The sequence below is a fragment of the Clarias gariepinus genome, chromosome 18 (assembly GCF_024256425.1).
Source record: "Clarias gariepinus isolate MV-2021 ecotype Netherlands chromosome 18, CGAR_prim_01v2, whole genome shotgun sequence".
In the NCBI taxonomy this organism is placed as follows: domain Eukaryota; kingdom Metazoa; phylum Chordata; class Actinopteri; order Siluriformes; family Clariidae; genus Clarias; species Clarias gariepinus.
The window spans coordinates 9,259,382-9,286,496 of record NC_071117.1 but is presented as its reverse complement, the minus strand read 5'-3'; the positions used below and the strand labels follow the sequence as shown (position 1 = coordinate 9,286,496).

Genomic DNA, 27,115 nt, shown 5'->3' with positions numbered 1-27,115 from the left:
GAGCAGCGCACCAATCACAGCTAAGATGAGGGCGGAGACTTGGACGGGTGGGTAGCAACAGTTGCCCCGGTGAGGACGGAGGCGCCATAGTCACGGTAGTCCTGGCGACAAGAACCAAGCAACGGGAATCAACAACAACAACAACAACAATCTAAACTATTAAGGAATTTATAAAAACTCGGCATACAAGCCTGCACGAATTAAAAGGTGAATATTAGAGTTTTGTTTTTACGCAGAGTCTTGTGTTTTTTTTTAACTACCAACTGTGTGTGTGCGTGTGCGCGCGCGCGTGTGATTTTGTTGAGCGCTTTAAAGCGCGACCTAGGCGGAGGTAACCGGATCTTTCTGAAGGCTGACGGTCGTTATGACGATGTCAGATCCGCGATAGAGACACAAAATGGCGGGTGCAGTAACACGAGACTGTTGGACTTTTACTTGTTGGCTGTTTTTGTTTTTGGCCGGCTAAAATAAATAATAATACGCTGAAACCTTTTCCGTCCAAACTGTCTTAAAGGGGAAGAGCGAGCACAGCGTCAGGCCCAGTGCCGACTTGTGTCACTTCTGTGTCGGGAAATTAAAGTTAATAATTTCTCCTTCTTCTTCTTAATATTATTTCATAATTTATGTTTTTCAAGTAGCTTTCTCGCGAATGCGAGTCAATTCCGAGAGCCATTTCTTCCTCTGTGTTTTATAAATAGTCGTTCAAAAGGAAAGGGGTGGGGGGGAAAAAAGTTTTGGCACTCGACTGTCGAAAGCACTATCTATGTAAGGGCGAACTGGGCGGGGCTTGTCGACTGGGCGTGGTCGCAAGGTGAAACGAACGTGATTGACGTGCCGCACAGCCAATCAGCATTGTCACGAACAGCTTAACGCGGAAATGACAGTATGAAATATTGGAATTTACAAAAAAATAAAAACTCATAATATGTTAGTTTAAACTATATATTTAAAAGAAAAACCTGAAAAAAAGTATATAATGTAGATATATGTGTATAAATGGTTTAGTGTAAGAATGTCTTCCTCCAAAACAAACAAACAAAAAAAGGAAGGATAAAGTAAACAGTAATTAAAAATACTGAAACAGAGTCAATATTTTGCTTGACAAATCTTTATGAATCATCTAGTCTTAGCTGCGTGTCACCAATACTTTCGAAATTGAATTTGCTGCCGCACTGTCACATTCAGTGAGGAATTTCTGTTTCATATAGGTTAAGCCCTCATGGTGGCGTAGTTAGCACTGTCCGCTTGCACCTCCAGGGTCGAGGGGTCGATTCTTGCCTCGGGGTCGATTCTTGCCTCGGGGTCGATTCTTGCTTCGGGGTCTGTGTGCATGTGCTTGGTGGGTTTCCCCGCCGGTACTCCAGTTTCCTCCCACAGTGCAAAGACGTGCAGATTAGGCTAATAGGTCTTCCCACAGTGTCCGTAGTCTGTGTGTGTGTGCCCTTATATGGATTGGCACCCTGTCCAGGTTGTACCCCACCTCATACCCAAAGTCCCCTGGGAGAGGCTTCAGACCTCGATGATCCTGTACATATAAAATGAATGAATACAGTATAAGGAAAGTGGGACTGGGAATGTCACACCTGCTTTTTTTTTGCATGCAAAACCCAGCAACTTATTATTATTTTTTTAAAGAGGTCACTTATATAACATGCTGCTTGGTTTTCTGGCATACAATTATTTTTCTTTAACTTTTCACACACACGAACACTAGCGTTCATTACGTCCATAAACAACATAAATGACCAGTTATGAATATAGCTGAATGCTGGATAAGTGATATTAACATTCGAGGCTGATTAACAGCATTATATGATGTAAGCACAATTCATGCAATCTTATATTTCTTTAGTTATGGATTGAATAAATCAATTTGTGTCCCACAAAACTACTATACATGTCTCAGGATCATCATTTAGAAACACCTTTATGTCCTGCCTCGACCTCACTGGCCTGATAGAATTTATTGTGACTAGTTTGCATCAATGAGAGATCAATATGGGTGAAATGTCACTGTCCAAGTTATGATTTGCAATATTTTTCTTTATTTTACAGCATAAAATGGTTTTCTCCTTTGGCACACTAGATCCTCTAAACTTTGCTGCAAGTGGGGCAAACATGTGACGCTTAAGGAATTTTTACGATCAGTAAAAAAGTTTAAATCTCCATGAGCCTGGTTTATAAGGAAAGCAAGAAAGAAAAAAAGCAATATGTAGAAGAATATTTTTTTTTTGTAGTAGTAAAAGCAGTTGTAATTGTACAGTCGTAACTATGTAACTCTTCAATCAAAACAAAATTTAATAAAGAAGAAGAGAAAATAACATGGTGCTATAACTTCTCCATATACAACCATAAAACCACAAATATAATATGCAAAGAAGGAAATAGAATTAAACAACTACATTTTAACACAAGAAAAAAAAAGGAAATAAAATAAGCATTAAAAAGGAAAAAGTGAAGAAAAGGCTTTAATTAAGGGTTAGACCCTGCAAAGAGTTCAAGTACATAAGAGTTGTCAAACTTGTAAATTTTTCAAGATAAACTAATAGAAGTTTAGATTTTTTTTTCCCTTAATTTTTCAAAAAGACGTGTCGTCTTTAGGCCACTGGTGGTCTCAGGGGGAATTTCCACAGAATCAACAGATGGTGCCTGGCTATTAAAGGAGTGATGCCAAAATATCAGATTGCTTTGTGTTTTACTGGAATAAATCGACGGCTCCACAAAATCCGTTCCTCCAGGGTGATACCAGTATTAATGTTAAGAAGTGCAGACATAGTTTTGACCCAGAAGCGAAAAGAGGAACATGTGACTTAGATTTACTTACTGGGTGAATAATAACATCTGTCACAGCTGTCATAAATACTGAGGTAAAGTTTGCCAGGCCTAGCTTTTGAAAAATGTTAAAAACTATAAATTGTATAAATGTTATCACATATTGAACTGCCGTTTCCCACCACACGTCGCCAACAGTGTCAGGTTTTTGTGAGATCTTGGGAAAACCACACTTAACATCACGGTTTAATCCTTTAAGTCCCGCCTTCATCCTTTAAGTTTCTAACCAGTAATAGACAAGACTAAATTCTTGTAACTAATCATAACACAGAAGGTGAGGTTCCATGACCTCGTACAAGCTTGTCACTAGAAGCCGGCTAACAGTTCTGCTGTCGTTCCTTTTCAGCATACGAACGAACAAACCGAAACGAATGCCGGCTATGTCACATGTGCCTTCGGGAGGCTGTTAAAAACTTGTTTTTTGCGTCAGTGGGAAGCCATTTTTTAAAATCGCCTTAAGAACCCGCTTCCAGAACGAGTTAAATCCATATGCTAAGGTTCTTCTGTACTTTTAAGATTAAGATTGTTTTTAGCACAAAGATTTAAGCCCCGCCCTAGTACCCTAGGTTTGTACCCAATCATAGACGAGACTGAAGTTCTTCTCACCGTTCTGACGCCGAAGGCGGGATTTCTTAACCTCACACAGAGGCTTGCTAACAGTTTCGCAAAATTATTATTTTGTAATTTCCTTTTACGGAGAAATAACCTTAAACAAGGAGTGCTTGTCTAATACTGATTCATCTTACACTGACCCTGATATACTCTCGCACATCTGGGCAAAGTAGATTTTCTTCTTCTTGGATATATTTTCTTCTGTTTTTTTTTTTTTTTTTAATGTAAGGCACTTGGTAGGTTTCTCCATGAGTGCAAAGATACATTATATATTATGAATGGTAATCTAATCAAATTTAGGATTTAGAAGATTTCTAGTGCATAATTGAATAAAATCAGGCACCTTCTTGTGTATTTGTTAAACAAAAATTCCATCACAAGACCAGGCAAGTAATCGCCATCTACGAAGGGGACGCGTCGAACCCGAAACCTGTTCTGCAACCTCCAGACATCTAGACTCTTCAATCGTCTCTTCTGCCTATCTATGTAACGGCGCTCATGTGCGTGTGTGCGCATGTGTGTGTGTGTGTGGACGAGGATACCATAAGCATCCTCCTGATCGTGGAGATCTGGTCGTACCTGTCCATCTGAATATTAAACAAACCGATTAAAGTTATATTTATTATGATATTTCTGTGTGGACAAATCATTAGGTAAGTGAGTTACGGAGAATAGTTATTTAAAAAAGATTATGAAAACCGTAAGAATGAAAATTAAGAAAGCGCATAATAAAACTAAAAACTTAATTAATTTTTTTAAAACGCAAACGTAAGTCTATTAAGTTCTGTTATTTAAAAAAATAGATCTCAGTACATTTCTTAACATTGAGCAATTTTCCATTGTGAACATCAGATATTCTTGCATAAGGTGTTACCATGGTAAAGGCAAATGCATCTGTTACACCATAGCTGTGCGGTTTAAGAAAGCGAATCAACTCTTTCTGACCAATCAGAATTAAGAATTTAACAGGACGTGCACTGTGGATACAGACGTGTACCGGTCGATCAGCCAGTGACCGGAATCGACTGGTTTTCAGTTTAATCAGACCTGACCGATCAAGGTTGTACATAAGCGATTCTGTAACCACTGCACAAGTTTCTGATCGGTGCAACAGAAACGCATTTCCATGGCGTTACTTTATCGAAAGTTGTACTCCTTAAAAAGTCTTCGATCTGCCTTCTTCATCAGACGCTGCGAGCAAATCAGTCTCAAAACACGCAGTTTAGAAGTTGAGTGCATCTGCCTGACTTTAAAGGCGATAGAGGCGGTAACCTTGTTGTTTTTTGTAAACCTACAGGTGGCGCACTCTAAACTATTCACACACACTGGCATCCCGTGTGATAGGAGCGAACTATTTCCGAAGTTTGTTTAGAAATAAAACTTATTATGGATAATTATTATTATATAAGTAACAGTAACAGCTCAGTAATAATGACGCATTCTGCCTAATTTGATTTAAGGTTAAAAGTGAAACTTTTAAACTATCGCTATGGCTACATTTTAAATTTCTTGTTCAGTTTAGTTGTGATTAAATCTTAATATCTTAAAAAACATTTTTTAAATCGAATATATAAAATCGTGAAACTTACAGAATCGCATTAAGTACATTAAGTAGCTGTCTGTAAGATCCTTTTGTTTATGCACAAACTACACATTCATATCCTGAGCATTTTTAATATTAATATTATGTTTAATCGTAACAAGTCAGCATCTGCCTATAAAGATTTAATTAAAAAAAAGTTGTGTTAACCGATAATGTTTGTTCTGCGTAATAATGCCCCGTAGCTCACGTATCTATTAGCTTGTTCAGTACAAGAGGACACACTTGAATTTTTGCCATTTTAATTTAAAATTTTTTTTTGTTTAATGGTGAATAAGGAGAGAAAAAGAGACCAGAGCAAGATTTTTAACAGCCTATAGTTTTTTTACATTCACTCTTGTTGAAAGGAAGCAGGTATCGACAAACGGCCAATCAGCGTTTACCTTGTCCATCTGCGCAAACCTAAATGAGCGGTGTTGCCAGATACGGTGTGTCGTTTTTTTTGTTTTTTTGGTAACTGGTAATCAAGATTAGGCTCATTTTATGAAAGTGTATGTGTGAATAATGGTTATGAGTACAGTATGAGTTCTAGAGCTGATGTTTTTTGGGTGGGTTTTCAGCATTAGCAACCCTGACATCAAGCACAGAAAATAGAGAAAACGGAGAGAAGTACGGTCCATTACAGCACTATTATTTGTCTTTTTTTTAAATACTATTATTCTGTTTGTTTAAATCGTTTAGCTCCATTAATTCGTCTCTTGTAACTCATTTGTCAGCTGGAAAAACGGTGAATCTTATTACCAAGAATTTACACGTTAGGTAAGGTAAACCTATTTAACTGGCAGGACCTCCGGGGTCGAGGGTTCGATTCCCACCCCAGGTCTGTGTGCATGGAGTTCACATGTTCTCCCCGTGCTTGGTGGGTTTCCTGCAGGTACTCCGGTTTCCTTCGGCAGTCCGAAGACATGCAGATTAGACTAATTCCCGTTCCCAAATTTCCCAAATGTCAAGCGTCAATCTGGCAGCCCAAGCCCTTAAAAAAACTGCCACAGAACGAATACACTGTATCTCCAGGGTGGGGAGTATCCGTCACCCGATGTGCCGCCTGATCGGGTAAGATAAATATATGAAATTTGCCCGAATCATTAATATATATGACAATGGAGTGGTTACGGCAGCATGTGATAATAATAATAATAATAATGTGCCAGAAATATGTTTCGATCCTAAAACAGCTGAATGGTTGTGAATTAAAATCAAGACTTAAAAAAATATTGAAGTCTGATATCTTGCATTCCTGACCACTTTGGCATCACTTCATTATTGTCAGTTTCTCTGTCGTTTCCTCTTATCTGCATGCACACACACGCATGCATGCACACACTCGCACACACTCATGAAGTTACTACTCGGGTTAACACAGTGGCCTTCAAACAGGAAGTAACTTCCTTTATGCGTAAGACACACAAGAGGCACTTGTGTAGTTCTGCTGCACTGTTTGTCTCTCCCTCTCACACACGTGTGTGTGAACTCACACTCCCTGCCTGCTTTTCGTGGTGCATTTGTTGAGATTGAGAAGCAAAGGTGATCAGCTGACCCGGATAAAGCTGCAAGGTTTCCTCTGCATCGATTTCCACCTCAAAGCCACAGACGCCGAAAAACAACTGTGACTCGTCAGACTCTCTTTTTGTAATTCTAAACACCTCATAGTTTGTCAAAGAAACACACGTCCAATTAATGTGATTATTCAATTAACACAAACACTTTTTCATTTATTCGCTGATGTCATCTATTTATTTATTTATTTATTTATTTATTTTGGTGATTGTTATTACTGTCGTCATCAGCGCCGCAGGATCTCAGCCGCGCTCTCCATGGCGACTCCGGGCTACACGGAGGAGCTCCAGCCCTCCCAGCCTCAAGGGGGCAGCGTGAGCACGTCGAAAAGCGGCCAGCAGAAAGCCACGCCCACTGTCGTCACGACCTCGTTCCTTCCCGACATCCAGAGCTCATCCGGCTCCTCCCCTTCACAGACTGGACTTTCCTCTAGAATAACGCAGGCCACGCCTCCAGCGATCCTCAAGAAGGCTGTTCTGGCCACGCCCACTCAGGTCACAGCGGCGGCCTCGCAGTACGCCGTGTCCGAGATCCAGAGCTCCGCCTCCGGCTCCAGCAACGGCCAGAACACACCACAGTACATAGTGGTGACTGTTTCAGGTGAGACTTGGAAGTTGTATTAGAGTGATAACACACACACACACACACACACACACACACACACTGGGGATGGTTTACTTTCCGGTAGACACACTACAGGTTTCCTCCATTTCTTTTCTGCGTTTCCTCCACCAGTTTGGCCTTCACTTTTACTGGAGCTTTTGGGAATTATGGAGGAAATGTACTATTCATTGTGTGTGTGTGTGTGTGTGTGTGTGGTGGAAGTGTTGCATTGCAGCAGGTTTATTTGTGGCTACTTCTATTAGTGGAGAGCCGCAGGAAGCGACCCACATCTCACGTTACCCCAAATCCCTCCACCACTCGTCACATCCTATAATAATCCACCGCCCGCTTTTAAACTCGCGGCTTCGTGCTACGGTATCGCGCTCACAGAGACACCTGAGAAACAAAGAAAACCCAAACGTTTAGTTAAATTAACGTTGATCAGAACGGGTCTGTCAACTAACATCAAACAGAGTTACTAAGAAGAAGGAGAAAAAAATACAACGGTAGTTCATGACAACGCTGTTGCTAAGCAACTGGGAAACATACACCCAGCATATGCAGGCTGGTGACTGAGGGGAAACCTGAGGGAGGTAGTTAGCGAGTCTGTACAGATCACAGGGAATGACACACACACACAAACACACACACACACACCAACATTTGCCTCAGAGCTCAAACTTTTAATGCTACAGTTAGCTTTTCTTTTTTTCTGACTTAGTTGAGTTTGATTGCTACCTTAACCCCCATTTTGCGTAGCATGTTAGCATGTTTTCTTCATAGGTAGCGTAAAAAACAAAACAAAAAATTCCCGCTTTCCCTCAGGTCAGGAAATCAGGTCCTTCAGGAAAAGCCGTAATGGAAATGTGTCACGCTTCTCTCTCCATCCTGTCACATGTCTCTGAAAGAAACCATGCGCTCAGGCGGGAAAAGACCTACAAGGCTGTGAAAAAGTATTGAATTAATTTTTTTTGCATAAATTCCACACTTGAATGATTTTAATGATTGAATCATTTTTAATATTATACAAAGATATCCCGGGTAAATATAAAATGCAGTTTTTCAAGATGATAATTTCATTTATTTATTTATTTTAAAAAGCTGTGGAAAAGTAGTTGGACCCATACCACGTTTGTAAAACTGTAAAACAATAGACATTTCACTTGCCCTACTCAGGCCTGATTACTGCCAGAGGCGTTGAATCAAGAAATCACTCAAACAGAACCTGTGTGACAAAATATAGCAAAAAAAAAAATCTAGATCTAAAAAACAATCAGCACAATCCAAGAAATTCAGAACAGATGAGAAACAAAGGGATTAACTGATGTATCAGTCTGGAAAGGGTTACCGAGCCATTTCTACTGCTTTGGGAGAGCTGTTATCCATAAATGGAGAGCCCCATCCTTTTATCATATTATATTAAATAAAATTAAATGATGTCGATTAAGGCTGCAGTGTCTAATGATACAATTTAAAAAATGCTTGTTTATACAACAGCCTCAGCAGCGACCTTATTTCCCCTCTCATCTGTTCTAACCAGTATATTAATCACCGACCTGCTCATCTGTCCTCATCTGCACCTGTTTCTCACAGGTTGATTATTCAGTATATTAGTAGATTATTGTTTATGCTTGAATGATTTATAGGTCACTGTGTGGATAAACAAACAAAAAAAACATTGCTCTGAAACTGCTCAGGTTTAGGGACTGCACTAAAAGTGACCGTCCTACAGGAAGCCTGGAAAGACTATTCCTAAAAAGTATGTCACGTATTATTTCAAGCCTGCAATTGTCTTGTGTTATTCGATCATTTCACCAAATTTTAGTGTTTACTTCTAAACAGAAAAAAATCTAGTCATGTATATCGATATGTTTTATTAATCTTCCATTTGTCGTAATGTTGCATTAGCAATACTTCGGCGCGATAATCATTAAATCGTCACTCGCTAAGATGGTTTAATACTAAAACTGACACTTTTTGCGTACTTATGAATACGATGCAGGCAAAACCTTCCATTTTAACACAACAGCTTAGTAACTATGAACATGTCTCTCATCCCGCGCGCTATCTGGATCTGTGGATCTGATGCACACGTCGATGCTAGCGCCAGAGTTTAAATATTACATATGAGTGAAAATAACACAAAACAGGTAGGTCAAAAGCTTTTCCTGTTTTATCTTTTATTGACTCTCTCTTCAAACTCGTTCTATCTCTCTATCCATCTCTGCCAACGCTCAATCCGAGCTCCGTGTTTACGAGAACATGAGAGTGTCCTGCCGTCTGCGGAGATTAGCCGCTCAAGGCTGGCCTCGTCCAGCACCGTATAAGAGCGGATAGAGCCCGAGTGACACTCGCTTTCCAGTCTCTCGCTTTCGATCTCCTTCTCTTGTGTGTTTTTCTTTCTTTTTGTAAAGTCATGTTCTACAGTAGCTGCATGTACAGCTTCGAAACTGCGTACCGTAAGTAACCAGGAACATGGAGGTCATCTGTTTTTCACCAATGAGGAGAAATGCACTGATACAGGCTGTTAATATCAGACGTCGTTAGGATAGAAGAAATGGGCAGCATCAGGGGAAGCGATGGGACTCGGCAGGAAGCAGCTGATACGATACTATCATGATACCCATCTGCTGTTCTGTTAGGGTCAGGGTTTTACAAATATCTCGATTTAGATAATTTTTTTCCTGTGAGTAGTTTAGAGTGCGCCACCTGTAGGGTCATAGAGGAACTGAGACATTTCACCACAATAAAATGAAAAATAAACAAAAGTAAAAATAAAAAGTTAGTGTCTTGATGCATAACTAAATATTTTTTTTTCTGTTAAAATATCTAGAAATTGTTCTACACTGTTTAAAATTAAAAAAAATAACAACAGAACCCAAGCCGACGTCACGGCGAGCCTCGATTTCTCAGTGTCGTGAGTGTGTGTAGTACAGCAACTGCACAGTGACCGAGTTGTGATGAACCTGGAAGTGTGTGTTAGGGGATACGGCAGGTAGAGAAGCTCAAACGCTAAACTAATTCATGTTTTTCGAAGTGATAGACGTTATCAGGTGTTTTATTACTGGTGCTGTATGAGAAGACGATGCGTCGACCCGGTACACAAAAACTGTACGCCGAGCTAAACCGCGGTCGGAGTTAATCAGTTGATTATTTCCTGATGAGTTCGAATTTCTGTATACAGTGATTTTTATAATTCTTTTTTTTTTCTTAGAAAAAGATTTTCTTTTAGATATGCCATTATTACCCGCACACGACAAACTCTATGCAGACCTTAACTGGTATATTTACTGCTGATTTCTGATTTCTGTAAATGCTGTGAATGTTTATAACCACCGACTGGCAGTGTTTTTTTTTTGTGTTTTTTTTTGCAATTAATAGATTTTTAATTTTTTTTTCTTAGAAAAACATGTTTTTAGAAATGCTGTTAGATAAAGAAGAATAACAGTTTATAAAAGGATCACTAGCACAGTGTCTATTTTATTTATTTATTTATTTATAAATAAATCTTTTCTTTATATTTTTAAAGAAATTAAGAGTATTAGGTGATCTTTGGATCTCTAATATACAGCAAGTGTTTAAGGTTTAAATAAATGTTAAAAATGATTCTGGATTAGATCTCTGAGCAGACTGATGATGCGAGATGTAATAATGCACATCGTAGTGGATACATTATTGAAATTATTTTGATTCATACACTTTTTCATAATTTATTTATTTTCGCTCGTGTAAAGCTGTGCTGTGCGGTCTTTCGCCTGATAGTAGCTACATTTTAAAATCTAAATTAATATATTTTTTAATAATAATAATAAATTATTAATAAATAAATAAATAATAAAATATTGATAGTAATTTATTTTATTAAAATTTTAACGTTATGTTTCAATATCAACATTTTTTGTATTTAAATTTGTATTTTTATTTTCATATCATAGTGAAATTTTTCTATTCTGTTCCCCCTTTCCATTTTCGATCACAGACAGTGGTCCAGGCGTTTACCGCCCTATCATAACTTTGCTTTTTTTGTATACGTGATAAATAACATCTGTATTAAATTTAGCTTCACTACTACGCGTCTTCACTTTTAATAAAGTCTAACGAGGTATTTAAACAGTGTATGACCACATGGTTTGGTGAGTGTGGTCTGGCCTTCTTCACTAATCGTCCTCAACCATGTGCTCGCGTGTCCGCTCGCGTGTCCGCTCGCATGTCTGATGCTTTAAAGAAGGAAGGAAACAGGTTTCTCTTGCTTACTGAATCACAGGAAGGATACACACCACGACGACGATTATAATGATGATGATGATTATGATGATGATGATGTTAGAGGTTCCAGCGTGTACAGTTTTTCTGTATATGATTCACACTTAATGTCTCAATTAGAACAGGAGTGTTAAGAGTGTTTCATTAAATTATGCATTTAATGTTCAAATGCATGATGCGTTTTTATTTCTCCTAATGTCGCTGCATAAAAATCTAAAAAAAAAAAAAAAATCTAATTAATCAATCCTAAGTGACCAGTTTAATAGAAAGAGAATGTTGAGTGTGTGTGTGTGTGTGTGTGTTTGGGTGTGAGAAGGAAAGGGAACAGAGAGGACGGGTTTCTGCATCAGCTTTTGTGCATCATGTGCTTTCCTGTGTGTTGGGGTCGCTGTCTTATCTGTTTCAGTTCCTCTTTCGCCCCACACACACACATCCAGAGACAGCATTCACATTGCGTTCAGCATTGCATTATTAACAGTTGCAAGATTACATCAATAACAAGTACAAAATGAATTTAAATGGTTATTGATTATTATGGAATTATGGATTAATAAAAATATTTGTATTTTCATGTCTGGCCTCGCTCGGTTCCTTATTGTGTGCGAGTTAAATAAATAGCTGCGGTTTGCCTTCCGAAACCCGTGCATGGTGTAGAATATTTCCTTATCTGATTAAATAATATCACAACATCACAACGCTCTCTTTCTGCTTGTTGTGTTCTTTTATAGACGGATCGGTTCATTCGAACGAGTCTGACTCCAGTCCACCTCCGACCGTCCAGACGGGTGTGCCGACACACGTGGTGCAGACCGCACAGGTAAACGCACATAGACACACAGCGGATTCATTCATTCTCAGTGTATCGTGTCGTCGCTTTAACGCTCTCTAAACCTTCCTGTTCTTCCCGTTTCCCACCAGCAGAGGTCAGTGGTGCAGACCACAGCCAAGGGCGGCCAGCACGGAGTCAGCAACCTGCACATTGCTCCTGAGGTCAGCTCGCGCTAAGGGTTAAATAGTGTTTTAATGGAATGAACGTCAGAAGTAGAGCTACAGTGTGTGTGTGTGTGTGTGTGTTTATACTGTGCGACAGAAATCAGTAAATAAAACAGCCTGAGAGAGGTGTGTATCAGGGATCGATTGTTTAATAGTGACACACACCTGTGTGTGTGTGTGTGTGTGTGTGTGTGTGTAGATCTCTCAAGTAGGCCATGTCTACTCCAGCCAGATCCAGTATGTGGAGGGAGACAGCAACTACAACACACCCATGTGAGCAACACACTCACATACACGTGTCCTTTTTTTTTTTTTTCTTTAATCTCCCTCCTGACCAATCACACTCCTGACACTTTGTCTCCTGTATGTTTTTTCTCAGTCGTTCCAGTACTTTCCCGTTCACAGAGTCCTCCCTCTACTCCCAAGCCACACCCTCCACCCCGTACTACGAGGATCCGCCCACAACCGGGTCGCAGGTCTCCACCCCTGTGACCTCGCAGCCGGTTTCCGTGACTGCAGGATTCTCGGGGGGCGGGACCGGGGTCACGGTGGTATCCGGAGCGTCCTCTTCGAGCGGGCCTGTAGGCGGGGCCGGAGTTGGAGGTGGGGCCAGCGGAGGGGGAGGAGGAGGAGGAGGGGCAGGAAGTTATGTGGTTCCTGGAAGCTACGTGATGGGAAGTGGAGGACAGAATTACACACACAACATACGCGCCTCACCTGCTACTGTGAGTACACACAGGTGGATACGGGAGAAAATTAAGGTTTCAAACCTTTTTTACGTGACATCACGATGTCTGTCCACCATGATAACTGTCCCGTGTACTTCTTGATGGCAAAGAGACGCTAGTTACTGGATCTAAGTACCAAAAACAGCAAGAAAACAGACCCGATAACGTTATATCATCTTAAACAACACTTTACATGATATTTCACACAATAATTGGATGAATCCCAAATCTTTTTCTAATTCCTGATCAAGGGAACTACTTAGTTTGCGGAATGAGGCATATTTGAGTTAATGTATAAAATGTCTAATGTGCGGTATATTGTATGTGTGGATGCGGGAGGAATGAGACGGCCTGGCCGGTTTCGTTAAATCAGTCCGGGAGCATTGTATGTGTGGATGCGGGAGAAAATGTCTGTACCTGTAAAGCTGTCCTGATGGTGAATAATCATAAATTCCAGTGGAAAACAGCTCTGAGACAAAATGGCGTCTGGAATTTCCCCTGCGATTTAAAGGTGCAGAGACAACCCTGTTACATTTCACTACAAGATTTATTCCCTTTAGGCGTGGTTCCTTTTTTTGGCCTCGTGATGGCAGTGTGGGAAAAGTAGACAGATGTTTAGCCAAGTGGACAGTATGATTTATATTGTATATTTGTGTCAAAGGCGTACCAGACTCACTTTGTCAGACTTAAGAACAAATCCGACTTACGAACGTGCTTATGTATGTAAGTTGGGGACTACCTGTATCTTTGTATTAATATGAATATTAATGTTAATGGCAGGTCCTCAAGCATGCAAAGCCAAATGTGTGTGTGTGTTTGTGTGTGCAGGTGCAATGGCTATTGGAAAACTACGAGAAGGCAGAGGGAGTGAGTCTGCCCCGCTGCACACTGTACTATCACTACCTGCTGCACTGTCAGGAGGCCAAGCTGGAGCCCGTCAACGCCGCCTCCTTCGGCAAACTCATCCGCTCCATGTTCATCGGCCTGCGCACCCGGCGACTCGGCACCAGGTACACATACACACACGTGCACACATGCTAAACTTTCTTTTCTAGAAAGAAGTAACGTCATCCTGTGTCATTAAAGCTACAGTAGGGTCCCTATCCTCGAAAATGAAAACTATGTAGTGTGTCAATGTGTTTAAAGTAAATATATAATTATGTATTTGTGGTATTGTAGGGTGCCAATAATTATGGAGTTCACAGTATGGGGGAGAAATGGTGGATTTCTTTTTTTTGGTGTTTATCTGAGCGTGTGTGTTTTCTTGTTTATTCTGTAGTCTAAAGATAAACACAATAATGTGTGTGTGTGTGTCAGAGGGAACTCGAAGTATCACTACTATGGCCTTCGGATCAAGAGCAGTTCTCCCCTGCACCGGCTCATGGAGGACCAGCAGCACCTGGCCATGAGACAACAGCCCTTCTCGCATAAGCACAGGTGTGTGTGTGTGTGTGTTTGTGTGTATGTGTTATGTAACACACGTTTGTCAGAGGTATATTTAAGTAATACACTATACAACACAAGCCAGTAAGGGAAATGTACTTGTTGCAGCATTACAGTTGATGAAGAATATAAAGAGAGAGAGAGAGTTAAATCAACAGATCTGTACAGATAGTGCGGTAGTGCTAAAGTAATGGCACCGCTTAAAGCCAACTCAGGTCAGTTATTAATATACGGTCAATTCAGGTGTGAAGTTGGTAAATAAAGTTAAGGTATAAAACTTGAGTTAAGACAACTATTTTTTATTTTTTTAAATGTTTATGTAAGAAAATTTGAAAAAAAAATATAAGTAAATGTAATATTAAATTTGGATTTTAATAAAACTGTGATGTTTCTAAAATGGCAATTTTAATCGAATCGACACCTTGGTATCTTGATGATATTGAATTGGAAGATCACAGGTGATTCCCTAGAATGTAAAATAATTTAATAACTTTAATTATATTTTATTGTGAACAAGTGACATCAAAAAAATATGGCTATAATGGCTGTGTAAATTACTGTGTAAGTGCAGCTCAGTAGGTTTTTAGGGAAAAAGGGAGATCAGAGGAGGCTAGTCTAATGCTAGATCTTCAGTCTCTGTGTCCTTGAAAGGTAAAACTGACATCAAAAGAATCTGAACAAATCAGCAGGAACGAATCATTTGATTCCAAATCGAACAATTTGAATCGTTAATGCCGAGTGCTGAAACCTGGATTTGCTTGTTTGCGTTTATTTGATGTGACAGACTTTTCTCCGTAGGATAAGACCGGTGCAGAAGGTCGAGGGAATGACCAATGGGATGGCCTTGGGGGCGGGGCAAGGAGCGGGCCAGGGGGCGGGTCTGTTTGACATCAGCTCGCAAATCCAGCAATATCAGCAGTTTTTGGGTAAGCACACAGTACTTGTGAGGACATTCCTCTGATAAAATTATCCATCTTCTATATAATCTCTCTCTCTCTCTCTCTCTCTCTCTCTCAGACGGGTCTCGCTCTCTGCCTAAGTTTCCAGAGGTTGATCTCCAGGGAAAGGCCCTGCCGGAGGGGATTCTGCCGGAACATATTCGAGCATTCCAGCAGCTCTACCAGGAACACTGTGAGGTAAAACCTACAGTCGTCATATGCGTACTGTATACTGTGTGTGTGTGTGTGTGTGTGTGTTAACAATATGGAAAACCACATATCATGTGTGATTGAACGGACAGCCCAAATGCTGTTGGTGAAATATGTACTGTTTGATGGATGCGGTTACTAAGGCAACCGCCTCCAGGGTGGAAAGTATTTAATGTGTGCATTTATATATGTGTGTGTGTGTGTGTGTGTGTGTGTTTTCAGGCGATAGTGGATGTAATGGTGAACCTGCAGTTCCGTCTGGTTGAGACTCTCTGGAAAACCTTCTGGAGGTTCAGTGAGGGTCAGACCAACGAAGCACTCGACCTGTGGGTGTCTCTCTCTCTCTCTCTCTCTCTCTCTCTCTCTCTCACACACACGCGCACACACACACACACGCACACACACACACACACGTTTCGGTTTGTAATGTCAATATTCTGCTTGTTACAGAAACAGTGAATCTGAGAAGCGGCTGCCGAAAGCATGTCTGGTCCTGCTGTGTCAGTACGATCCAGTTCTACAGTGGAGCCGCAACTGTGACAACACGCTCTACCAGACGCTGGTGGAGATCCTCATCCCTGACGTGCTCACACCCATACCCAGTGAGGACACACACACAAAACTACACACACAAAACTACACACACACCGCTCTACACACACCGCTCTACACACACAAAACTACACACACAAAACTACACACACAAAACTACACACACCGCTCTACACACACAAAACTACACACACAAAACTACACACACAAAACTACACACACCGCTCTACACACACCGCTCTACACACACAAAACTACACACACCGCTCTACACACACCGCTCTACACACACCGCTCTACACACACCGCTCTACACACACCGCTCTACACACACAAAACTACACACACCGCTCTACACACACCGCTCTACACACACCGCTCTACACACACAAAACTACACACACAAAACTACACACACCGCTCTACACACACAAAACTACACACACCGCTCTACACACACAAAACTACACACACCGCTCTACACACACCGCTCTACACACACAAAACTACACACACAAAACTACACACACCGCTCTACACACACAAAACTACACACACCGCTCTACACACACAAAACTACACACACCGCTCTACACACACCGCTCTACACACACAAAACTACACACACAAAACTACACACACCGCTCTACACACACAAAACTACACACAACTCTACACACACAAAACTACACACACCGCTCTACACACACAAAACTACACACACAAAACTACACACACCACTCTACACACACCACTCTACACACACAAAACTACACACACAAAACTACACACACCGCTCTACACACACCGCTCTACACACACAAAACTACACACACCGCTCTACACACACAAAACTACACACACCGCTCTACACACACAAAACTACACACAACTCTACACACACCACTCTACACACACAAAACTACACACAACTCTACACACACAAAACTACACACAAAACTACACACAACTCTACACACACAACTCTACACACAACTCTACACACACAACTCTACACACACAACTCTACACACACAGCTCTACACACACAACTACAGACACACCGTTCTACACACACAACTCTACACACACACAACTCTACACACACACACTCTACACACACAACTACACACACAAAACTACACACACCGCTCTACACACACAAAACTACACACACCGCTCTACACACACAAAACTACACACACCGCTCTACACACACAAAACCACACACACCACTCTACACACACAACTCTACACACACAAATCTACACACACAAATCTACACACACAACTCTACACACACAAAACTACACACAACTCTACACACACAAAACTACACACAAATCTACACACACAAATCTACACACACACAAAACTACACACACCGCTCTACACACACACAAAACTACACACACCGCTCTACACACACAAAACTACACACACCGCTCTACACACACAAAACCACACACACCGCTCTACACACACAAAACCACACACACGCTCTACACACACCGCTCTACACACACAAAACTACACACAACTCTACACACACAAAACTACACACAACTCTACACACACAAAACTACACACACCGCTCTACAAACACAACTCTACACACACCGCTCTACACACACACAACTCTACACACACAACTACACACACAAAACTACACACACCGCTCTACACACACAAAACTACACACACCGCTCTACACACACCGCTCTACACACACCGCTCTACACACACCGCTCTACACACACAAAACTACACACACAAAACTACACACACAACTCTACACACAGAAATCCACACACACAACTCTACACACACAAAACTACACACAACTCTACACACACAAATCTACACACACACAAAACTACACACACCGCTCTACACACACACAAAACTACACACACCGCTCTACACACACAAAACCACACACACCGCTCTACACACACCGCTCTACACACACCGCTCTACACACACAACTCTACACACACAAAACTACACACACAATTCTACACACACCACTCTAAACACAAAACTACACACACCACTCTACACACACCACTCTACACACACAAAACTACACACAACTCTACACACAACTCTACACACACAAAACTACACACAACTCTACACACACAACTCTACACACACAAATCTACACACACCGCTCTACAAACACAACTCTACACACACCGCTCTACACACACCGCTCTACACACACAACTACAGACACACCGTTCTACACACACAACTCTACACACACAACTACACACACAAAACTACACACACCGCTCTACACACACCGCTCTACACACACAAAACTACACACACCGCTCTACACACACAAAACTACACACACTGCTCTACACACACCAAACCACACACATCACTCTACACACACAACTCTACACACACAAATCTACACACACAACTCTACACACACAAATCTACACACACAACTCTACACACACAAAACTACACACAACTCTACACACACAAAACTACACACAAATCTACACACACACAAAACTACACACAAATCTACACACACACAAAACTACACACACCGCTCTACACACACACAAAACTACACACACCGCTCTACACACACACAAAACTACACACACCGCTCTACACACACAAAACCACACACACCGCTCTACACACACCGCTCTACACACACCGCTCTACACACACCACTCTACACACACAAAACTACACACAACTCTACACACACAAAACTACACACAACTCTACACACACAAAACTACACACAACTCTACACACACAAAACTACACACACCGCTCTACAAACACAACTCTACACACACCGCTCTACACACACACAACTCTACACACACAACTACACACACAAAACTACACACACCGCTCTACACACACAAAACTACACACACCGCTCTACACACACCGCTCTACACACACCGCTCTACACACACAAAACTACACACACAAAACTACACACACAACTCTACACACAGAAATCCACACACACAACTCTACACACACAAAACTACACACAACTCTACACACACAAATCTACACACACACAAAACTACACACACCGCTCTACACACACACAAAACTACACACACCGCTCTACACACACAAAACCACACACACCGCTCTACACACACCGCTCTACACACACCGCTCTACACACACAACTCTACACACACAAAACTACACACACAATTCTACACACACCACTCTAAACACAAAACTACACACACCACTCTACACACACCACTCTACACACACCACTCTACACACACAAAACTACACACAACTCTACACACAACTCTACACACACAAAACTACACACAACTCTACACACACAACTCTACACACACAAATCTACACACACCGCTCTACAAACACAACTCTACACACACCGCTCTACACACACCGCTCTACACACACAACTACAGACACACCGTTCTACACACACAACTCTACACACACAACTACACACACAAAACTACACACACCGCTCTACACACACAAAACTACACACACCGCTCTACACACACCGCTCTACACACACAAAACTACACACACTGCTCTACACACACCAAACCACACACATCACTCTACACACACAACTCTACACACACAAATCTACACACACAACTCTACACACACAAATCTACACACACAACTCTACACACACAAAACTACACACAACTCTACACACACAAAACTACACACAAATCTACACACACACAAAACTACACACAAATCTACACACACACAAAACTACACACACCGCTCTACACACACACAAAACTACACACACCGCTCTACACACACACAAAACTACACACACCGCTCTACACACACAAAACCACACACACCGCTCTACACACACCGCTCTACACACACCGCTCTACACACACAAATCTACACACACAACTCTACACACACCACTCTAAACACAAAACTACACACACCACTCTACACACACAAAACTACACACAACTCTACACACACAACTCTACACACACAACTCTACACACAACTCTACACACACAAAAATACACACAACTCTACACACACAACTCTACACACAACTCTACACACACAAAACTACACACAACTCTACACACACAACTCTACACACACAACTCTACACACACAACTCTACACACACAAAACTACACACAACTTTACACACACAAAACTACACACAACTTTACACACACAAAACTACACACAAATCTACACACACCGCTCTACACACACAACTCTACACACACACAAAACTACACACAACTCTACACACACAACTACACACACAACTCTACACACACAAAACTACACACACCACTTTACACACACAACTCTACACACACACACCGCTCTACACACACACCGCTCTACACACACACCGCTCTACACACACACATCGCTCTACACACAACTCTACGCAAACAACTCTACGCAAACCGCTACACACCGCTTTACACACACCTACACACAACTCTATACAACTTCTACATAACTTCTACACACCTCTACATTCATTTTTTTTCAAGTTCTCCATTTCCAAGCATTCTCTTGTGGAGAGCTACAGTACTGATGTTCACACTCACACTTGTTGACAAACACACACACACTTCCACACAACTTAGTGTGTCATGTTGTGATGCCTTGTCTTTTCTCAGGTGCCTTAACACAAGCCATCCGCAACTGTGCCAAAAGTCTAGAGACCTGGCTCACCGGTGCCATGATGAACATTCCAGAGGAGATGGTCCGCATTAAGGTCTCTCTCTCACTCTCTCACACACACACACACACACACAGACATACATCATCATCTTGTTTTAAAGAGTTGAGAAAAATAAACACAAACGCTCTGATACACATGGAGGAGTTTGCATATATTTGTCACGCAGAGATGACCACTTGATGCTCACTGGTGTGTGTGTGTGTGTGTGTGTGTGTAGGTGGTGTGTGCAGGAGCGTTTGCGCAGACGTTGCGCAGATACACGTCTCTGAATCACCTGGCTCAGGCAGCCCGGGCCGTCCTACAGAACTCAGCCCAGATCACACAGATGCTCAACGACCTCAACCGGGTGGACTTCAACAACGTGCAGGTAACACACACACACACACAAACACACACACAAACACAATACATAAATCACCTGGGCCTAAGTAATTTTAATACAGATAACCATTAGGTAGTTTTTGGAACGCACTCAGACCTGTGTGTGTGTGTGTGTGTGTGTGTGTGTAGGAGCAGGCATCATGGGTGTGTGCGTGTGAGGAGCGCACCGTGCAGCGGATCGAGCAGGACTTTAAGATGACGCTGCAGCAGCAGAAGTCTCTGGAGCAGTGGGCCGCCTGGCTGGACAGCGTCGTCACACACGTCCTCAAACCCTACACGTCCAGTCCGTCCTTCACCAAAGCTGCCAAACTCTTCCTGCTCAAGTGGAGCTTCTACAGGTACACACACACACACAGAAGAAGTAAAGTGTGACTCCACAGATTAGTCGTAATTTGTGTTTAAACACAGGGCATTGTAGATTTCAGAATTATTGGCACCCTTCAAGAGAATGTGGGGAAAAGAAACACAATGTTCCATAAATTTTTTTTCTTCTCTTTATATTTTCATTGTCCCATCTGAATTTAAACCTCCCACCGAATTGACAAACATTTTGCGTTGAGTCCATTTATCGTGTGCTAATATTTAATATCTTATTATCAGCTGTCTTTAATTAATCAGCTTTTTTTGGGTCATGGTCTTTCACGTCATTAATATGAAATGATCAAGCATATTTTGTGTTAATATTCCTGCCAACAGTTTAGAAATAAGGTAGTTGTTATTCAGCTTAAATACACCGCCTGGTCCGGAAAGAAAAAGTTTCACACTAATATTTTGTCACCCTTTCTTTGATGACATCATCATTCTGATAAGAGTCGTGTTAATTTCTCTCTCAGATCGTATATCGATTGTATTGTATCACGTATAGTCTTCTCCAGCACGTCCCGTCGACTCTGGACTGTTTTGGCCGATCCAGGACTGAAAACGATGTCCCATGCTCCCTGGGATCTTGTCATCTTGGAATATCCCAGTGCCGTCACGAAAAGAAAAAAAAAAATCCATTGATTAAAAAACCTGGTCATTCAGTACATTTAGGTCGTCAGCTGACTTCATTTTGAGCCACATACAGTAACGTTGATCAGTCTCGACCTGAGCAACTGAAGCAACCCCAGATCATAACACTGTCTCCAGAGGCTTGTACAGTGGACACTGTGCATGATGGGTGCATCACTTCATCTGTCCCTCTTCTCACCCTCTGGATCTGGGAGGAATCTGGACTCATCAGACACCTTTTTTATCGATCAACAGTTCATTCTTTATGCTCTTCACATTGTGCATGTGGAAATGCTATAACTGGCACTATTAAACATAGCCGTGGGTTCTACCGTTGGGTTTTATTTCATTATATTTTTATGCTACCCATTACGTATATTCAGGATGTTTTTTCTGACCAAGATGATGGTACACCACTATCATTCCAGGTTTTATTAATGTTTTTTTTTCAGTTCTTAACTCAGTTTTTTTCAGGATTCTCCTTAGTTGTTTTTTTAATGCAGAACAATAGTCTTGACCCTTCTGAAACAGAGTAACATATCCGCAGTGACCATAGGATCTTCTGACAAGTTTTTTTCCCCCTAATTTAGTCGTATCCAATTCCTCCCTGTCACTAGGGGGCTCTACATTAAGCTACTACCACTAGTGCCGAAGACTATCACGTGTTTCCTCTGAACCATCTTTTCAAACTGCTTGCTCATGCATCGTTGGAGGCGGCGTAACACACTCGGAGGACAGCGCTATCCACTCCTTCCGCTTGCGTGAGCTCACTGACGCCCCTGATTGGCTGTAGAGCCGTGATTAATGTGGGAGCACAAATTACCTCTCATTCCTCCCCTCTGAGAGAACTTGGCCAATCACCTCTCTCTAGACCTCCGGCTGCGATAGGTTACAGCATCACCTGGGAATCGAACCCATGATTTCCTGGTGATAGGGCGAGCACTTTACCGCTGCGCCACTTATTGATCACTGCAGTAATTATCTAGTAGGAGGCTTTTAATTGTTTGCTTAGTTAAATTCAGGTGGTAATTTTTTTTTCCACTGGGTAACATCTGTACTTAGTACTGATCCTTAAATTCAGTTGACATAAAACAGAATTATTAGCATGTCATGTTTTTTATAACAGTCCTATTCTTCTGTGTGTGTATGTGTGTTGTTGTTTTTTGTTTTTGTTTTTTAGCTCGATGGTGATCAGGGACCTGACCCTGCGCAGCGCTGCCAGTTTCGGCTCGTTCCATCTCATCCGGCTGCTGTATGATGAGTACATGTACTACCTGGTGGAGCACAGAGTCGCTCAGGCCAAAGGAGAAACACCTATCGCTGTCATGGGAGAAGTACGTATATATATATATATATACACACACACACACAGAGGCTTTGGGGTATCATTGGAAATGTTTCCTTGCTATGGCGTTCCACAGGGCTCTGTTTTAAGACCACTACTTGTCTTATTTAATATGTAAAAATAAATCTTCTTTCCTCTTTTTAGTTTGCCAACCTAGGCCGGAACGACAGCTCAGCGGATGCAGACAAAGGTACACGTCACACCCTAGGACTGTCGTCCTCTTTCACACTTCAGCTGTGTACATTTTGTTACAACATAGTTTCAGTTGTGATATTTTATCAGCATTTTAATGGTCAAGTCTACATTAGACAGTAATAAATTAGAAAATCTTTTTGTCAGTCGCCAAGAACAGTGCTCTTCCGAGTTTTAATAGTGTGTTCAGGGTGGGGGCGGGGGGAGGAAGGGGTTGAACATGCTGATTATTTGAACCATGATCACGTGCTGTGTGTTTTGTAGAAGAGGAAGAAGAGGAAGACGACGAGAGTGACGAAGACCAGATGCCGATTCCGGTCGACTCCTCCGCCTTGGACGATGAGGAGTCCCTGGAACCGCCCACCAAATTAGCCAGGACGGACCTGTTCAACAGCACACACAACTAACACCACACACACACGCGCAAACACACAAAACACACATGATTTTCAACACCAGTTACAGATTATACACTCACATAGACCTCTCTAGGGATTCATTAGATGTGAACATTACACCTTACTGATACACACACAAAGATTTATATATGCTGATTTAGCTTTGTGACCTTTGCCATGCAGTCGTTTGCCTTTTGAGAGAACTGTTCTATCTGCCATAGCGTATCAATGTTTAATGCCTTAAATTAATTTCAAGTGATATGCCTTATATACTTCTACATTACGGCCCGTCTGTGTGTGATGGTATTTACACTTACGTTGCGTACACACTGCCAGTTTTAACGTTTCTAGCAAATTTATTAGAGTATACGTTTATTCGCTGTCTTAATACATAACATTATTACATGACAAATCATCACGTATGTATAATTACTCCAAAATGCTGTCAGACTATGTCCTGACTCCCCTCCCAGTAAACCAGCTGTAAATCACAGGGTTGTGTTAATGTGCTTTTAATATGCAACATCGTTTCTATAGTAACAGCGCGTTCACAGGCACTTCTGTAGAGGCGCTTGAGTTTCATGTGATCTTAGCCCAAAAATATGTGGAATATATGTATACACCGCTGGGCGGCACATAGCGGTTAGCACTGTCGCCTAGCACCTTCAGGTTCCAAGTTCGATTCCCGCCTCCTGGTCTGTGTGCATGGAGGTTGCATGTTCTCACCGTGCTTGGTGGGTTTCCTTCAGGTACTCTGCTTTCCTCCCACAGTCCAAAGATATGCAGGCTAATTGGCGTTCCTAAATTGCCGTGAGTGTGTGCCCTGCAATGTATTAGCACCCTGTCCAGGGTGTACCCTGAGTCTCCTGGGTGAGGCTCCTGTGACCCCGTGCACAGGATACACCCATCCTGTGCACTGGTGACAGAGCTAATGTCCACCTCCTTAATGTTCTCGGATTTCAGGAACTGGCGGATCCTCTGCTCTCTCTAATTTCCTCTCACACTCTCTGCGTGCCTTACAGAGCAGCTCTTCTAGCTCCGACACTCGAGGTTGAACCTCTCAGTGTCTGGGACTTCGTCGGACACCTCAGCCTTTAGTTTTGCTCGAGGAATCCACAAGGATGTTCAAGTGCATATGAACAGATTACGAAGGTCTGGTCCTCAACCAAAGAACTACCTGCAGAGACAAATTTGTACTGGGTCTTCAGTTAGAGTGGTGTGTGTAAAGTTTGTCCCCGTTCTTACGCTTGGAAATAATAGTAGACAGTGACGGATGTGGCTGCAGCTCCGATCATGTACATATGTATGTTTGTGATACATACGTCTTACGCCAGATGTCTTTCCTGATGCAAGCCTTTTCAGGGCCTGGCACAAAGGTCCCCTGAGCCTCCTGGGGCTGGGGTTGTTTCCCTGACCATGAATCAAACCCTGAACACAGCCATGTACTAGCCACTAGTCCACCAGGGAACCTCACTGGGTTTTTTTTTTTTTTTTAAGCTTAATAACGAAGTGTGAGAAATAAGGGGCTGGTGAGGGGAAACATCATCAAATACTGCAAAATTAGAGCAAGAAATTACTGGTTTTTAACATTAAACGCAACTCTAAATAGATAACTAGCACAGCGTTTCATTAGCTAGTCTGCTCTGAATCACAATCCGACATTACTCTCGTATCCTTTTATGCCTTCTAAGTTTTTATTTTTATTTTTTATAAATGGTGACATTTCTTATCTTTATGACTGTTTTTTTAGCTCTACAGATGGTAAATATAATTTAATATACTAAAAATAATAATAATAATAATAATACAAATATTTTCATGCTGGTTAGGCGATTTTTGAAGATATATATTTTTCCAACCTGGAAAACATTTCTCGATTCACTCCGCATGTATTTACTAAAATGTAGAATATTAAAGAACTGGCAGTGTGTATACACAAAGACAGAAAGAATGTCTTCTTTTGTTTTTTAATGCATTGGAGATGCATTTAGAGGTTAAACAAAAAAAAGGGGGGGAGAGAACATCGTCTTGTTGTTCGCCATCACTTTGCACAGGCTTAACTTCCTTTTTCCTGCACATTTATCCCTATTTTCCATAAATGCTTGTCATGGTTAGCAGTAATCTAATGCTAACTTGCTCCAGCTAATTTAATGCTTTTTTTTTCATTTTTAGAGACGCTAGCTCGCGCATTTATATTAAGTGAACGTTTTGAAGATCAAGAGATTTGGTCACAGGTTGTTGGAATGTAGAATTGTGAAATAAGTTAAACAATTAAATAAGCGTACAATCATTGTTTTCTTTTTCAAGTCATTTTTGTTTTACAGGGACATCAAGTTCTGCAGTTTTTTTTCTTTGAAAAGAGATCATGTTTTCAGAAAACACAGACATTAAAACAAATCCAACAGATGGATTACCCATGATGCATCGGAGATTTGTTTTTACGCTTGATGCCCTTTTCAGTTGCAGTGTTATTTTTCAAAAAGCTGTCACTATTTTTTTTTTCTTTTGCATGCTAATTTGCCAGAAGAGAGATTTAAGCTTGATGCCTCATTGTAATACTTGTACTGCTTGTGCCTTTGGAGAATAACCTCTGACTGCAGAGATCTTTAAATGTATGAATAAATTAAGACGTTATATTGGATACTATGCTATCTGTTCTGCTTCTGCAAAAAAAAAAAATCAATATAGCTATGCAGTATAAAAACCACAATTCTCCCAG

The 27,115-nt window shown here is 41.4% G+C and overlaps 1 protein-coding gene across 2 annotated transcripts; it reads left to right on the top strand.

The window, feature by feature from the left end:
- Nucleotides 1-64: 64 nt before the first annotated feature.
- Nucleotides 65-27,037, top strand: rfx1b (regulatory factor X, 1b (influences HLA class II expression)). 2 transcript variants are annotated; one of them, XM_053476958.1, is made up of 18 exons: nucleotides 65-207; nucleotides 6,832-7,201; nucleotides 12,196-12,284; nucleotides 12,389-12,457; nucleotides 12,660-12,733; nucleotides 12,840-13,185; nucleotides 14,017-14,198; nucleotides 14,506-14,625; nucleotides 15,430-15,557; nucleotides 15,649-15,767; nucleotides 16,002-16,105; nucleotides 16,230-16,381; nucleotides 21,026-21,123; nucleotides 21,308-21,457; nucleotides 21,601-21,809; nucleotides 23,642-23,795; nucleotides 23,951-23,996; nucleotides 24,263-27,037. In XM_053476958.1, the coding sequence occupies exons 2-18, from the start codon at nucleotides 6,859-6,861 to the stop codon at nucleotides 24,403-24,405; spliced, it is 2,526 nt and encodes an 841-aa protein (XP_053332933.1). In that variant the 5' UTR covers nucleotides 65-207; nucleotides 6,832-6,858; the 3' UTR covers nucleotides 24,406-27,037. The 2 variants fall into 2 exon arrangements, with proteins under 2 accessions (XP_053332933.1, XP_053332932.1); XM_053476957.1 differs by having other exon boundaries at nucleotides 12,386-12,457.
- Nucleotides 27,038-27,115: the final 78 nt, after the last annotated feature.

Bases quoted from the DNA above. Each gene is read 5' to 3' on its own strand.
- rfx1b (XM_053476957.1), top strand. From the start codon at position 6,859: ATGGCGACTCCGGGCTACACGGAGGAGCTCCAGCCCTCCCAGCCTCAA. The intron at 14,199-14,505 runs GTACACATACAC...TGTGTGTGTCAG, and splicing joins ACCCGGCGACTCGGCACCAG to AGGGAACTCGAAGTATCACT. The intron at 15,558-15,648 runs GTAAGCACACAG...TCTCTCTCTCAG, and splicing joins GCAATATCAGCAGTTTTTGG to ACGGGTCTCGCTCTCTGCCT.